We start from the raw sequence: 14,452 nt of genomic DNA, 5'->3' as shown, positions 1-14,452 counted from the left end.
TGTGCACAAGTTGGGGGAGAGGCAGAGGGAGAAAGAATCTCAAGCAGGCTCCACACTGAGCAAGGACGTGGGGCTGGATCTTATGACCCCGAGATCATAGCCTAAGCAGAAATCAAGAGTCAGATGCTTAACAGACTGAGCCACCCGGGCATCCCTTATTGACAGCTGTGTATCTTTTTTTTTTTTTTAAGATTTTATTTATTGGGGGGGGGAGAGTGTGTGTGTGTGTGTGCGCACGTGCACACGCGCAAGCAGGGAGAGGGGCAGAGAGAGAGGGAGAAGCAGACTCCTCGCTGAGCAGGGAGTCCAAGGCAGATTCGATCTCAGGACCCTGAGATCATGACCCAAGCCAAAGGCAGACACTTAACTGACTGAGCCACCCAGGCGCCCCACTCTGTGTATCTTAAGATTATAAACTAAAGTATAAAAGATTTTCAATATTTTTATTGAAGTATGATTAACATACAATGTTATATTAGTTTCAGCTGTACAACATTCAACAATTCTATACATCACTCAGTGCTTACCATTATAAGTGCAGTTACTGTCACCACACAGTGTTGTTGTATTAATGACTATGTTCCCTATGTTGTACTTTTCATCTCCATGACTTATTTATCGCTGGGAGTTTGTACCTTTTAATGCCCTTCATTATTTCACCCATCCTCCCCCTCACTTCCCCTCTGGCAACCACCAATTTGTTCTTTGTATTTAAGAGTCTGTTTTTTGTTTGTTTCTTTGTTCATTTGTTTTTAGGTTCCACATATAAGTGACATCATATGGTACTGTCCTTCTCTGACTTATTTCACTTAACATTATATCCTTTAGGTCCATCCATGTTGTTGCAGATGCCAAGATCTCATTTCTCTGTATGGCTGAATAGTATTCCTGTGTGTGTGTGTGTGTGTGTGTGTGTAAACATAAATCACATCTTCTTTACCCATTCATCTGTTGATAGACTTAGGTTGCTTCCATATCTTGGCTATTGTAAATAATACTGTAATAACATAGGGGTGCATATATCTTTTCGAATTACCGTTTTTGTGTTCTTTTGGTAAATACCCAGTAGTGGAATTACTGGATCTTGTGGTATTTCTAACTTTTTTAGGAACTGCCATGTTGTTTTCCACAGTGCCTGCACCAGTTTGCATTCCCAACGGTGCACGGGGGTTCCTTTTTCTCCACATCGTCATCGACACTTATTTTTTGATTCTAGCCATTCTGACAGGTATATGGTGAATATCTTATTGTGGTTTTGATTTGCATTTCCTTGATGATTAATGATGTTGAGCATCTTTTCATGTGTCTGTTGGCCATGTGTGTCTTCTTTGGAAAAATGTCTATTCAGGTTTTTTAATCAGATTGTTTGTGTTGGGTCATAGAAGTTCTTTATATATTTTGGTTGTTAACCCCTTTTCAGATACATCATTTGCAAAATCTTCTTCCATTCAGTAGGTTGCCTTTGCATTTTGTTGATGATTTCCTTTGCTGTGCAAAAGCTTTTTATTCTGATATAGTCCCAATAGTTTACTTTTGCTTTTGTTTTCCTTGTCTCTGGAAACCCATCTAAAAAAATTGTTTCTATAGCTGATGTCAAAGAGATTACTGCCAGGACGCCTGGGTGGTGCAGTGGTTAAGTGTCCAATCAAGCCCTACGTTGGGCTCTGTGCTCAGCACAGAGTCCGCTTCAGACTCTCTCTCCCTCTCCCTCTGCCCCTCCCTGCTCCTCTCTCAAAAAAAAAAAAAAAATTTTTTTTTTTTTTTTAAGATTACTGCCTATGTTTTCTTCTAGGAGTTTTAGGTTTTTAGTCTATTTTGAGTTTATTTCTGTATATGGGTGTGAGAAAGTGGTCCACTTTCATTCTTTTGCATGTAGCTGTTCAGTTTCCCCATTGTATATTCTTGCCTCCTTTGTCAAAGATTAATTGGCCATATAGTATGGGTTTATTTCTGGGCTCAATTTTGAAAATTGTATTTTTAAGACATTTTATATTTCTGTAGCCAGCCAGTTAAAATGACAAGAGCTAAAATACTTTTCTTGGTTAATATCCAGCATTTATTGTATTATGCCTTCAACTGTTAGCCATAGTAACTTCCTAACCTGACAAATGAGTAACATAGCCTTAAAATTAACTTAGGACAGCTGATCCCATATGCTATCCTAAGAAAGCTAATTGGATGATCTGCTGACCTACTGACTTGTATTAATAACTAACACTGCTGAAACTTTATTTCTTTGTTGTGAATCAACTAACTTATTAGGAGAGATTAAAATTATACAAAGCTTATTCTTTAATTGTAATTGCCTTTTAAGATGTCCATCAAGTATTTGAATAGCTACTATAAACAGTAGTAGCATAAACTTTTTGGTTTTGGCTGACTTTCCTTTAAGGATCACACTTCCTTATTCATGATAAACCTCAAGAGACTTCTGTGGGATAGAAACTGCAGAACTAAAATCTGATTAAGCAAAGTGTGGGGCAGTTTACCAAACCCATTCTATCAGGGCAACTGCATCTTCTCTGAGGATGTGATGAGCAATTCCATTAGTTATTGGATCGGCTGATTACCTAATGACATGAATATATCAATGCCATTTTACCCAAGACAAGACCTGAAGGCCAGAGTTGACAGCTAGTCCTATGGTGGTGGTCTGTTTAGGAGACTGGGAAGCTCTGGGCCATAATGTCCCTACTGATGGAGACTAGGCCAAGGACTGGGGCAATGAGCAAAGTAACAAGATCCTGGAAAGGAACCATGTTGGTCTTTATTGGCAAGAATCAACTTCAAAACTAGTTCTGTAATTCAAGTTTTGAATATAATTCAGTGAAGTTCTATAAATTCAAGAGGATGTTTAATACTTAAAAACATAAGCTATGATTGGATAAGGTATTGCTGGAGCAACTGTTACTCCAAGAAGAGCTTGAATTAGGGATGGAAGTTCCATGATTACTCGCCATGTAACCTCTCTGTTTCCTCTGCAAGGGGAAATAACACCTGTTTGCCATTTCATCTATTAGTCGGGAAGAAGGAGATGGTAAACATAATTAGTAAATTGAAGTGATAAGCAACTATGGAACAGTAGTCTTCTATCCTTGATAGAAGCACTACAGCTAAACAAGCTGAAAGTTATGACATAAATATCTTACTGTCTAGGTACTTTGAGGTCCTATAGACACTTGAGAGATGTGCTCAAACTAGTAATACTCCATCCCTTACAACACTCTTTAATCTAGTTCTTTTGGGTAAAGTTATATATCCCTCTCCTCACTCCACTCCCTTTAGCTACAAGTTCAGGAACAATACTTATAAGAACAAAAGACCCTCATCCAGTTTCCAAATTGATTTCTCTTTTATTGACATTATTCCAACCCAAAGCACTCTCCCAAGTTCCCAAAGGAAGTAAGAAATGGATAAAGCCCTTGAACTGGCAATGGTGGGTAGAAGGTGGCTTCTTGCTTTCCTGTAGGTGCTAAAGAATATGACCACTCGGTTTGGGCTGATTTAGGCCAGTGTGAGAACAAAGGAAACCACATGCCTATTATAGGAATCATACGCACCATGAGCTAGTCTGTGCTCTGGATGCTGCCCCACCACTTTAAGAGCTATAATTTTAGACTGATTTTAAAATTTGGTGTGGCTGATTCAAGCAGGCAGCCCTTTTCAGATATAAATATATCAGTCCTCTGGATTTAGGTCTCCCAGAATGGTCTCAAAAACTGTTATGTATATTTTATTGAAGTAAAAATTACACTGAAATAACAGATATTATGAGTACAATTTAACAAGTTTTGACAAATGTAAATACCCATGTAATCAACAGTCTAATCAAGGTGTACATTTCCATCACTCAGAAAATTCTTTCATGCCCCCTTCCAAGCAGCCCTTACCCAAAGAGAACCACCTATGGTGTCATTTCATGGGATTAATACTGTCCACTCTTAAAATTCATAGAAATATGATCAGCCTTTTGTATCTGGCTCAACATATTTCTGAGACTCACCCATGTTGTTGCATTATCTACAGTTAATTCTTTTTTATTGTCAACTAGTATTCCATTTCGTGGAGATCCCCAATTTGCTTATCCATTAAGCCTATGGATGGACATTTCAGTTGTTTCCAGCTTTGACTGCTGTGAATAAAGTTTCTTTGGACATTAGTATACAAGTTATTTTTGTTTTTTTTTTGCAGACGTTTCCATTTGTCTTAGATGAATACCTAGAAATATATATACATCAATTTGGAGAGCAGTGAGTGACACCTTAACAGTATTGTCTTTGAGATCATAAACCCTTCATCCCTGGTTAGATTTTCTCAGTAACAATTTGTAGTATTCATACAAATATACAAATACACAATATACAATGTAATTCTTTCATATATTTTGTTACATTTATCCCTGTTTTTACTTTTTACCCAACTGCAAGTGGCATTAATTTCATCTTCCAATTATTCACTAAGTATAAATGGTTGATTTTTGTATATCAATTTTAGATCTTGAGACTGCTAAAATTCTAATTTTTTGTATATATACATAATCCTTAGGATTTTCTACATATACAATCATGTCATCTGCAAATAAAGGCAATTTCCTTTTTCTTTCTGACAGTCTTTGTGAATTTCTTCCCTCCCTAGTACAATATTAACAGCAATCATGAGAATGAACATTGTTGACTTGTTCCTGTCATAGAAAAAGTATTGTTTTTCACCATTAAATTTAACAGTAGTTTGAGAAAATCTCTATTGCTGGTTTGCTGAGAATTTTTATCATGAATGGTGGTTGTACCAGATGTTTTTCTGCATTTATTGAGAGGATTATCTAGTTATGGTAATCTTTTTTATGTTAATATATGAATTATATTTCTTGACTTTTGAATGGTACATTTCTTGCATTCCTGTTATAAATCCCACTTGGTCATGATGTATTAACCATTTTATATATGAATTCAATTTGTCATTTTTAAAAATGACCTGTGTCTATGTTCATCAGGGATATTGGCTTGTAGAGGTTTTTTTGTTTGTTTTTCCTTCCAGTGTCTTAGCTTCTGGTAACAGTGTAATCCTGAATAAATTTAGAAGTGTTTTCTCTGTTTTCTGAAGAGCTTGAGTAAGATTGGTATTTTTTCCTGGAGTATTTGAAAGAATTTAGAGCTCTAGCTAGCCATTTAGGCCTGGAGGTTTCTTTTTTGGAAAGATTTAAGTTACAAATCCAATTTCTTTAATTGATAAAGAGCTATCAGACTATTTTCTCTTATGCTAGTTTTGGTCATTTGGTATTGATATAAAGTTCATAATATTCCCTTGTTGGTCTGGTAATGTATATAGCATCTGTATTAATGTCTCTCTTCTTACATACATCTTGGCAATGTGTGTCCTGTCATTTTTCTTGATCAGACTAGAGACTAATCTATTTTACTAAATCTTTTTTAAAAACCAGCATTGGTTCCATTACTTTTCTCTATTGTTTGCCCCTTTTTCTTCATTGATTTCTGCTCTTATCCTTATTATTTCCTTCTACTTACTTTGGGTTTTTCTTTTTCTAACTTCTTTTTGTAAAAGCTTAGATCACTGATTTAAACTAAACCTTTTTTGCTACAAGCATTTAAATCATTAATTTCCCTCTAAGTTTTCGTGGTGCATTTAAAAAATTTTGGTATGTTATGAAAAAAAAATTTTGGTATGTTATGGTTTCTATTTAGTTGAAAACATTTTAATTTCCTTATGATTTCTTCTGTGCCCCATGGTTTATTCAGAAATGTGGTAGTTTCCAAGTATTTGGGGGTTTTCTGGATTTTTTATTGCCACTTATTTCTAATTTAAATCTAGTGTTTGGAAAATACACTTTAAGGTTTCAAGCTTCTGAAATCTTTTGAGACCACCATGTAGTCTATTTTAAGAATGTATCCTACAGCTGTTGGGTATAGCCTTTTATAAATGTCAGCTCAAGTTGAATCGTAGTGTTCAAAACTTGAATTCCTTATTTTTTCCTTTGGATATTCTATCAGTTAGAGAGCAATGTTCATTTCTCCCTTTAGTTCTGGCAGCTTTTCCTTCATATATTTTTGAACTCTGTTAATAGTTACATATACATTTATGATTGTCATGTCTTCCTCATTGACACATACAGTATCCCTCTTTATATCTGGTAATCCCCCTGGTCTTGAAGTCTACTTTGTCTGAATGTCAGCAGGATTTTTTATGCTTCCTATTTGCTTGGTGTATCCGTTCTAACCCTCTTGCTTGCCACCTTTATATTTAAAGTACCTCTCTCATAGGTAGCATATAGTTGGATTTTTTAAAAAGACTATTTTTTACAGCAGTTTTAGGGTCACAGCAAAATTGAGCAGGCAGTAAAGATAGCCCCTGCACCCGCACATACAGCCTCACCTACTATCAATATCCCACTCCAGAGTGGTACACTTGTTACATTAACGTACCATCAATACACAAAGCCCATAGTTACATTAGGGTTCACTCTTTGTTGTACCTTCTGTGGATTTTGACAAATGTATAATGGTATGTATCCACCATTTTAGCATCATACGGAGTAGTTCACTGCTCTACATATGCTCTATGTTCCCGCTCTTCAACCCTCCCTCCTCTCTAACCCCTGGCAACAACCACTGGATTTTTTAACTATCACTATTGTTTTACCCTTTCCAGAATATTAGATAGTTGGAAAGATTGGCTTAACTTAGTAATAAGCATTTAAGGTTCCTTCTTTTCTTTCCATGGCTTGATAACTCACTTCTTTTTAGCACTTAATCATATTCCATTGTCTGGATATATCACTGTTTATCCATTCACCTGAAGAGCATTTTGGATGTTTCCAACTTTGGCAATTAAGAATAAAACTATAAACATCCATATGTTAAGTTTTGTGTGGACACAATTTTTCAGTTCATTTGGGTAGTTTTTTTGTTTTTGTTTTTTAGGTTTAGTTTTGTAAGAAACTGCCACCCTGTCTTCCAAAGTGGCTGTACTGTTTTGCATTCTCACCAGCAATGAATGAGTTCCTGTTGTTCCCCATCCTTGTCAGCATTTGAGGTCATCAGTGTTTGGATTTTCACCAAGTGTTCTCAGTGTTTTAATTTGCAGTTCCCTAAGGTAGAATGTTGAACATCTTTTCATATGCTTATTTGCCATTTGTAGGTCTTCTTTCATGAGGTATCTATTCAGATCTGCTGCCCATTTTTAAATCAGGTTGTTTACTTGTTGAGTTTTAAAAGTTCTTTGTACATTGGAGCGCCTGGGTGGCTCAGTCGGTTAAGCCGCTGCCTTCGGCTCAGGTCATGATCCCGGGGTCCTGGGATCAAGCCCCGCATCGGGCTCCCTGCTTAGCGGGAAGCCTGCTTCTCCCTCTCCCTGCCTCTCTGCCTACTTGTTCTCTCTCTCTCTCTCTCTGTCAAATAAATGAATAAAATCTTTAAAAAAAAAAAATTCTTTGTACATTATGGATAATCCTTTATCAGATATAGTTTTGCAAATATTTTCTCCAAGTCTGTGGCTTCTCATTGTCTTGACAGTGTCTTCCACAGAGCAGAAGTTTTTAACATGATGAAGTCCAAATTCTCTATTTCACGGATCATGCCTTTGGTGTTGTATCTCAAAGGTGATGGCCAAACCCAAGGTCATCTAGATTTATCTATAACTCCTAAATGCTGTCTTCTAGGAGTCTTATAATTTCATGTTTTACACTTAGGTCTGTGATCCATTTTGAGTTAATTTTTGTGAAGGATAGAAGGTCTGTGTCTAGATTTTTTTTTTAAACATGTGGCTATATGGTTGTTCCAGCACATGCTGAAAAGACTATCTTTGCTTCACTGTATTACCTTTGCTCCTTTGTCAAATATCTGTTGACTATGTTTGTGTGGCATGAATCTTGCTAGCCTGCCTTTTAAGCTGAAAATTTTAGTCCATTTCCTTCCAAATTTTTTATATGTAAGGGTTTAAGCCAGCCACTTCACTGTTTTCTAATTGTCCCATTTGCTTTTTTCTTCCTATATTCTTCCTTTCCTGCTGTTCTATGGGTTCAATGTGTCAAACTCCTTATTGTTTTTAAGACATACTTTATCTTTTCCCCCATTTTTCAGATTGGACAGATCTATAGATGTATGTTCAAGTTCATTAATCCTTAAGTATCCAATAGCTCATCCAATGAGTTTTTCATTTTAGTTCTTGAGTTTACTTTTTTCTTTACAATTTTCATTGCTCTGATGAGATTCTCTACTTTTTCAGTCTTTATCACTTTTTTTTTTTTTAAGATTTTATTTGACAGAGACACAGAGAGGGAACACAAGCAGGGGGAGTGGGAGAGGGAGAAGCAGACTTCCTGCCAAGCAAGGAGCCCGATGCGGGGTTCGATCCCAGGACCCCGGGACTGTGACCTGAGCCAAAGGCAGATGCTTAATGACTGAGCCACCCAGGCGCCCCTTCCTTTATGTACATAAACAGCTTTACAGTTCTATTAAGTAAGTTGTGTTAATTACCAAATGCTGGGTCATTTGGATAACTTTTTTCTTGGACGTGGGGCACACTTTCCTGCTTTGCACAGCAAGTAATTTTATATTCTAGGATAGATACTGTGGATAATACCCTTGAAGGAGTCTGGATTATGTCATCTTCCTTTAAATGGTATTGTTTTATTCTCCATTTGAACTTAGTCCAATATGGTCTATGGCTGGTTAGCCTGTTTTTGTGAAGTTTTATTGTAACATAGCCACTGCCCATTTTTTTTTTTTGAGAGAGAGTGTGGACAAGCATGGGGAGGGGCAGAGGGAGAAAGAGAATCTCTTAAGCAGGCTCCACGCCCAGTGTGGAGCCAACCCAGGGCTTGATCTCACAACCCTGAGATCATGACCTTAGCCAAAATCAAGAGTCAGACACTTAACCGACGGAGCCACCCAGGTGCCCCTCTATGGCTACTTCTGCACTATACAGCAGAACTGCATAGTTGTGACATAGACCTAAATAGGCTCTCATACCTAAATTCTATGCTATCTAGCCCTTTAAGAAAGTTTGCCAACCCCTGCCCTAGGATTCACACCTGACTCCTAAGGTTTCTGTGAGGTTTCTCCACGGAGGCTGGTCTTGGAACTCCAAGGATTCCATAGCACTAACTTATGGTATAATCGTTCAGTGCTAAGTCTTACAAATCCTTTTCCTGTACATGCCCATCTTAAGTCCTCAGGTGGTCTTGATGAGACCTTATCAAATGGGAGACCCCATTTCTGCCTTTCCCCACAGCTCCCTTGCCTCTTGAAATTTCATCTACCTTCAGGATTCCAACCTCTTCAACTCAGCAGGGCTGCCACTCTGCTTGGGCCCAACCTCCCCAAGATAACGCTGGAAGATGTTCCCAGGCAGGATGCTCAATTGTGGAGTTTAATGTTCTGTGTTTCCCTTCTCTTGAGGATCACAGTCCTGTGCTGTTTTTCACATATATTTTGTCCGGGTTTAAAGTTTTTAGTGACAGTAAATCTGATACTACTTTGAAAGCTGCTTTTGCAAAACCAAAGATCCTAGAAAACAGATTATGATGATTCTCCTCATTGCCTTTTTTTTTTAATATTTTGAAAGAGAGAAAAAACGAGTCGGGGGTGGGGGGGGAAGGGCAGAGGGAAAAGCAGACTTCCCTTGAAGCAGGGAGCCCTGTGTGGGACTTGATCCCAGGACTCTGGGATCATGACCTGAGCTGAAGGCAGACTCCTAACCAATTGAGCCACCCAGGTAGCCTACTCATTGCCTTTTATTGACATTCATTGAATAATCATTTTCAGGCTAACTATGTACAATTCCCTTAACCATGCCTCATGTACAAATAGATAACATGTTGGTGATATACAACCAGGGCAGTTCCTGTCTTCAAGGAGTTGTCTAGTAAACCAACCATCTTCGTTTTTGAAATACATCTTTAGCAAGACATACGGAACTAAGGGTAATTAAAAGCAAAAGGCTAGACTTCCTCCACTCCCCGACCATATAATTCTTATTAGGGGTAGTAGTATCGGAGAAATTGGGTAGACTTCATAGAAATCTAAATATTGTCAAATGGCAAAGGTCACCTTTTCTGGACTTTTACTACTTAAAAACTACCATGCATTTAAATTCATTTTTATCTTAAGATCAGTAATTTCAGAAATAAGTCAACTGAGTTTGATTTTATGAATTTTTCTAGAGCTATGACTTTTTGGTCCAAAAACTATGCTATAATCTGGGATCACAGTGTTATAGAGACTTCACCTGTGCTTTCTTATGGCTGGACTCCCTCCTGTGAAGTTGCTTTGTATTTAGCTACCCTTAAGTCCTAAGAGAAGGTCATTCAGTGACAGCATCCAGTTGCGAAGCTTAGAAGGTACATCATGAGCACTGCAGCCTACTTACTGACCAGACATCAGACAAGAGACATTTAAGGGAGGAAACCTCTAACCTTATTTTAATCTGAGCTTTTCATATAGTTTCATAGGGAGCATCTAATTCAGAAGAAAAAAGAGGTCTCTTTAATTGTAAACATCTAACCAGGGGCCAGAGCCTGACCCTAAGAGTCCAAGATGTGTAGGCTCATGAGATTTGAGGCAGGACAAATGTTTTATTTGCTTATTTCCCTCAACAGCACAGATCAGGGGTTGGCAAACATTTTCCATAAAGGGCCAGATAGTAATTTCAGGCCACATGGTCTCTGTCAAAACCACTCATCTCTGCCATGGTAGCATGAAAGTAGCCATAGCCCACACACACACAAATAGCATAGCTGTGTTCTAATAAATTTATGGGGCACCTAGGTGGCTCAGTCGTTAAGCATCAGCCTTCGGCTCAGGTCATGGTCCCAGGGCCCTGGGATCGAGCCCCATGTTGGGCTCTCTGCTCAGCGGGAAGCCTGCTTCTCCCTCTCCCACTCCCCCTGCTTGTGTTCCCTCTGTCTCTGTCAAATAAATAAAATCTTTAATTTACAAAAACAGGCAGCTAGAATTTGACCCAAAAGCTAGAGTTTGTACATAAATAAATCTAAGCAGCAAAAGTTAAACTGTTTTTAGTTTCATAAAAAACAGATTTTCCTATTTTGTAAATTGCCACTTTTACTGAGTGGTTTTCTTTCTATTGATAAGATAAAGCTGTTGTTACCTCACAAGTGACCAAAGTGGTAAAGAGGACTGCTACTACAGGCTACCTGATCAAAATGAAACTTTTCTTTTCACAGATAAACACTACAGGTGAAGACTGGTAAAAAGAAACATTGATTTCTGAAGTGCCTGGAAAGGAAAAGCACTGGTCAGTATCACGTGGACAAGCTCAGTGTTTTCCAAAGATGCTGTTGAAGTAGTCTTTGCTACTGCTTTTCTTCACTCAAAGCTCTTCATAACATGGGCTGCATGAAATCAAAGCAAACTTTCCCATTTCCTACCACGTTTGAGAGTGAGAAGCGGCATGCAAGTGAAGAAAGCTTTATATCTGAAGAGAGATTTCTACCTAGGATGCCTTCTCCAGTTAATGTCGAAGAGGAAGTGAAGGAACCACCAGGGCCCGAAATGGTAGTCTTCGAATTTGCACACCGCCTCTCCCAGGAAATCTTGAGTGATGCCTTGCAGCAGTGGGCAGGCAATAACATCAAGTACTATGACATCCCATACATTGAGAGCGAGGGGCCTTGATGCCATAGGATGATGATGGTAACTTTCTTGAATTGTGGATAAAGTTGGTGCTAGTTTAAACACATGAAATAATAGCAAAAACTGGTGTGAATAAATACAAATAACTCCATCTGGATGTAAAAAAAAGTGTCTATGATAAGAGTATAGGAATATCTAAAATGAAATATGTTAAGCACTTTTATGTTGATAGCAATTTCTATCTGCTTGGTCTTGGATTTGAGTCATTTAAAGGGCTAAACATAGGTCCTGCACCACAGTAATCAGCTGTATGTCACACCACTTTCTTCCTGAGGCACTAATAGTATCACCAAAGAAATCAAATAGTTATTTTAAAAGGAGTGTCTTTAAAATAACCATTTGTTAATTTACACACACAAGTTATGAAAAGGATTTTTCAGATGCCTTGGCAAGGAAATGGCGCTTAAGCCCCAGTAATTAATAGTGGGTCGTTTGTCAAAACCATTTGTGTCAAGGATCCCTACTTAACACAAATGATCAAGCAGCAGAAAGCATCCCTTGTACAAGTAGTCCATCTTGAAACCTGTTCTTAACGACCACTTTGAACCTCAGGGCCCTAACTAACCACAGCTGTTATTGGATGACTCAAGACTTTGCACATAAGGCATCTGAACAGGATACAATTTACCGAAGTCATGACATTAATGTTTATGGCACTGAATTAAGCAGCCCAGTGATAAAACAAGAATTTTTACAAACAGCAATCCAGTAAATTTTAAATAACAGAAGCCCTAGTCAAGGTAGAAAGCAGAACCTGTTTGCAGTGCTGCATGTATATGAAATTTTACTGTCTCAGATGTAGAGGGTTGGTATAATGGGCACTCATTTCCATTTTTATTATTGACTAGTGGGGCAGTCCCTCTTCAGATTACTGTGGGACCAGTCTATGCATGAGGCTATCCAGTTGCATTACAAAACAGAAGATCAAACACTCCTCCAAAGACAGTACTCGTGTATTTTTTTTTTTTATGGTAACAATGCACATAAGGCATTTACAGCCGTATTTTCTTAAATTTGGCTACCTTTTTGGGGAAGTTTTTTTTCTCCCCCCAAGAATTAAGTACTGTTTAAAATCAATGGTAACAGAGAATTTGGGAGTGGAAGAAGATACTGAGAAAACATAACCTGTAGAAAAATTGGGACTCAGTCTCTAGAATGGTCTTTTCGTCCAGATTTGCTACACACTTAGTTGGAAAGGGAATTATTTAAGTCTGTGTGCATTAAATTCTATTAAGATTCAACAGACCCTTGTCACTGACAATTAAAGGAAGGCAGAAAGACTTGTGACCTCTTTGAGATAAATATATATTTGGCCTTGTAAGCAGGCAGAAATGCTACCTCTAATTTTAACGACTATACTTTGAAACCTGCAAACAGAGTGAATTCTCCCAATTGCATGGACAAAGAGAATACTTTGAAGTGAGTCATGTGCCATCTTTCAGTTGCCCTTGGACACCTGAACTTTCATTTCACCTAGTCCCAAGATTTGAACTGTCCTGTTGTACTTGCAATCTAGAAACTTACAAAGTAGAAAAACCACCACTCCTGTTTCTATAAGGATCTGACGTTCTAAGGCTAAGGAACAAAAGTCTTCTGAAAATGCAAAGTATCTTTCGAGCTCATGAAGAAAAATTTAGGTTTTTGAGTATACTAATGACTCAGACAAAAGCCTAGACGTTGCCATTTTTCATTCATTTTGTATCTCACATCAGGCCACTTTTGCTGCAAAGTCATTTACTATTTAAAAGATAACACAAAAGCCATAGCCACACTCAATTTTTCAGCATACACAGGGATGTAGACTGTTGAGTTTTCTTATAAATATTTAACCTCAGGTTCTGTGCCTGGGCCCCTATTTCCCAGGGCTGGAGCAGGGATGCCTGTCAGATCCATATCTCGCTAGAATTCTCACCTCTGTTGCCACTCTGACAGTATGGTTTTGTCACCAAGCATCAACCCCTCGCTCCTGAATCATTTTAACAGAGTATAAGATCTTACAACAGAATTATTGTGGAAGTATACGCTGTATTATGTCAAACCAAATCAGTGAGTTAGTCAATAATCCAAGTTGGAGGCAGGCAGGAAAAAGCAGCGATAAACAAATTTGTGCTGCATGTGCTAATCATCAAGATATAGTTTGGCCTTGATGACAAAACAGATGAGAACATCTTTGATAGGATAACTTCTTTCCTAAATATTGGATTTACTTCATTTTGAATTTTCACAAACAGTAAAAGAATGGAAGATCTATTTGAGAAAGAAGGAACATATAAAACAGAAGACAAAGAATTATTAGCTACCGGAAAGGGAAACATTTGTTCCAACTTACACACCATAAACACAGATGAAATAATAGTGGCCAAATTATAAGGGAAAGGAAACCGGGGAAAAAAGGGCCCAAAAAACAGCACTCACGTCAGGCTCCATCAGAGGACACACTGCAAAAACAAGTCTCCAGTGTTCTCGACTAAGGTAAGGGGCACAGTAGCAAGTTCCTTTCTTTACCACATGGACATGTGCCCAACCCCTGAATCTTCTCCCTTGAGAACATCCAGGATAGAGGCAGATGAGCCGCCACCCATGTGACAAGGAACCTCAGATGGCAACTGTAAACGCAGCGGATTATCAGAGAAGTGTGCCAGTCCCTCACTGAACCCCACAACCGTGCTTCACTGCTCCCTTCACCAGGTAAAGGTGTCTTGTGTGCTCTTACCTTTCAGTTGCAAAGCCTCTGATCCCAGAGTTCTCAATTTTCAGTTGCCTTATCTGTTCTTTGCAAACGACCT

General features: G+C 38.2%; 1 protein-coding gene across 2 annotated transcripts in view; it reads left to right on the top strand.

Moving 5' to 3' along the window:
• Nucleotides 1–12,946, top strand: part of AKAP19 (A-kinase anchoring protein 19) — a 31,514-nt gene extending 18,568 nt beyond the window's left edge. For both annotated transcript variants that reach the window (XM_031037885.2, XM_031037847.2), the window contains exon 2: nucleotides 11,198–12,946. In XM_031037885.2, the coding sequence (XP_030893745.1) occupies nucleotides 11,361–11,648 (288 nt within the window). In that variant the 5' untranslated portion in view covers nucleotides 11,198–11,360 and the 3' untranslated portion in view covers nucleotides 11,649–12,946. The remainder of the gene's footprint in view (nucleotides 1–11,197) is intronic.
• Nucleotides 12,947–14,452: the final 1,506 nt, after the last annotated feature.

The sequence above is a fragment of the Leptonychotes weddellii genome, chromosome 3 (genome assembly GCF_054177405.1).
Source record: "Leptonychotes weddellii isolate Sample4059 chromosome 3, ASM5417740v2, whole genome shotgun sequence".
NCBI classification, from domain to species: Eukaryota; Metazoa; Chordata; class Mammalia; order Carnivora; family Phocidae; genus Leptonychotes; species Leptonychotes weddellii.
This window is presented reverse-complemented; position numbering and strand designations above follow the sequence as displayed.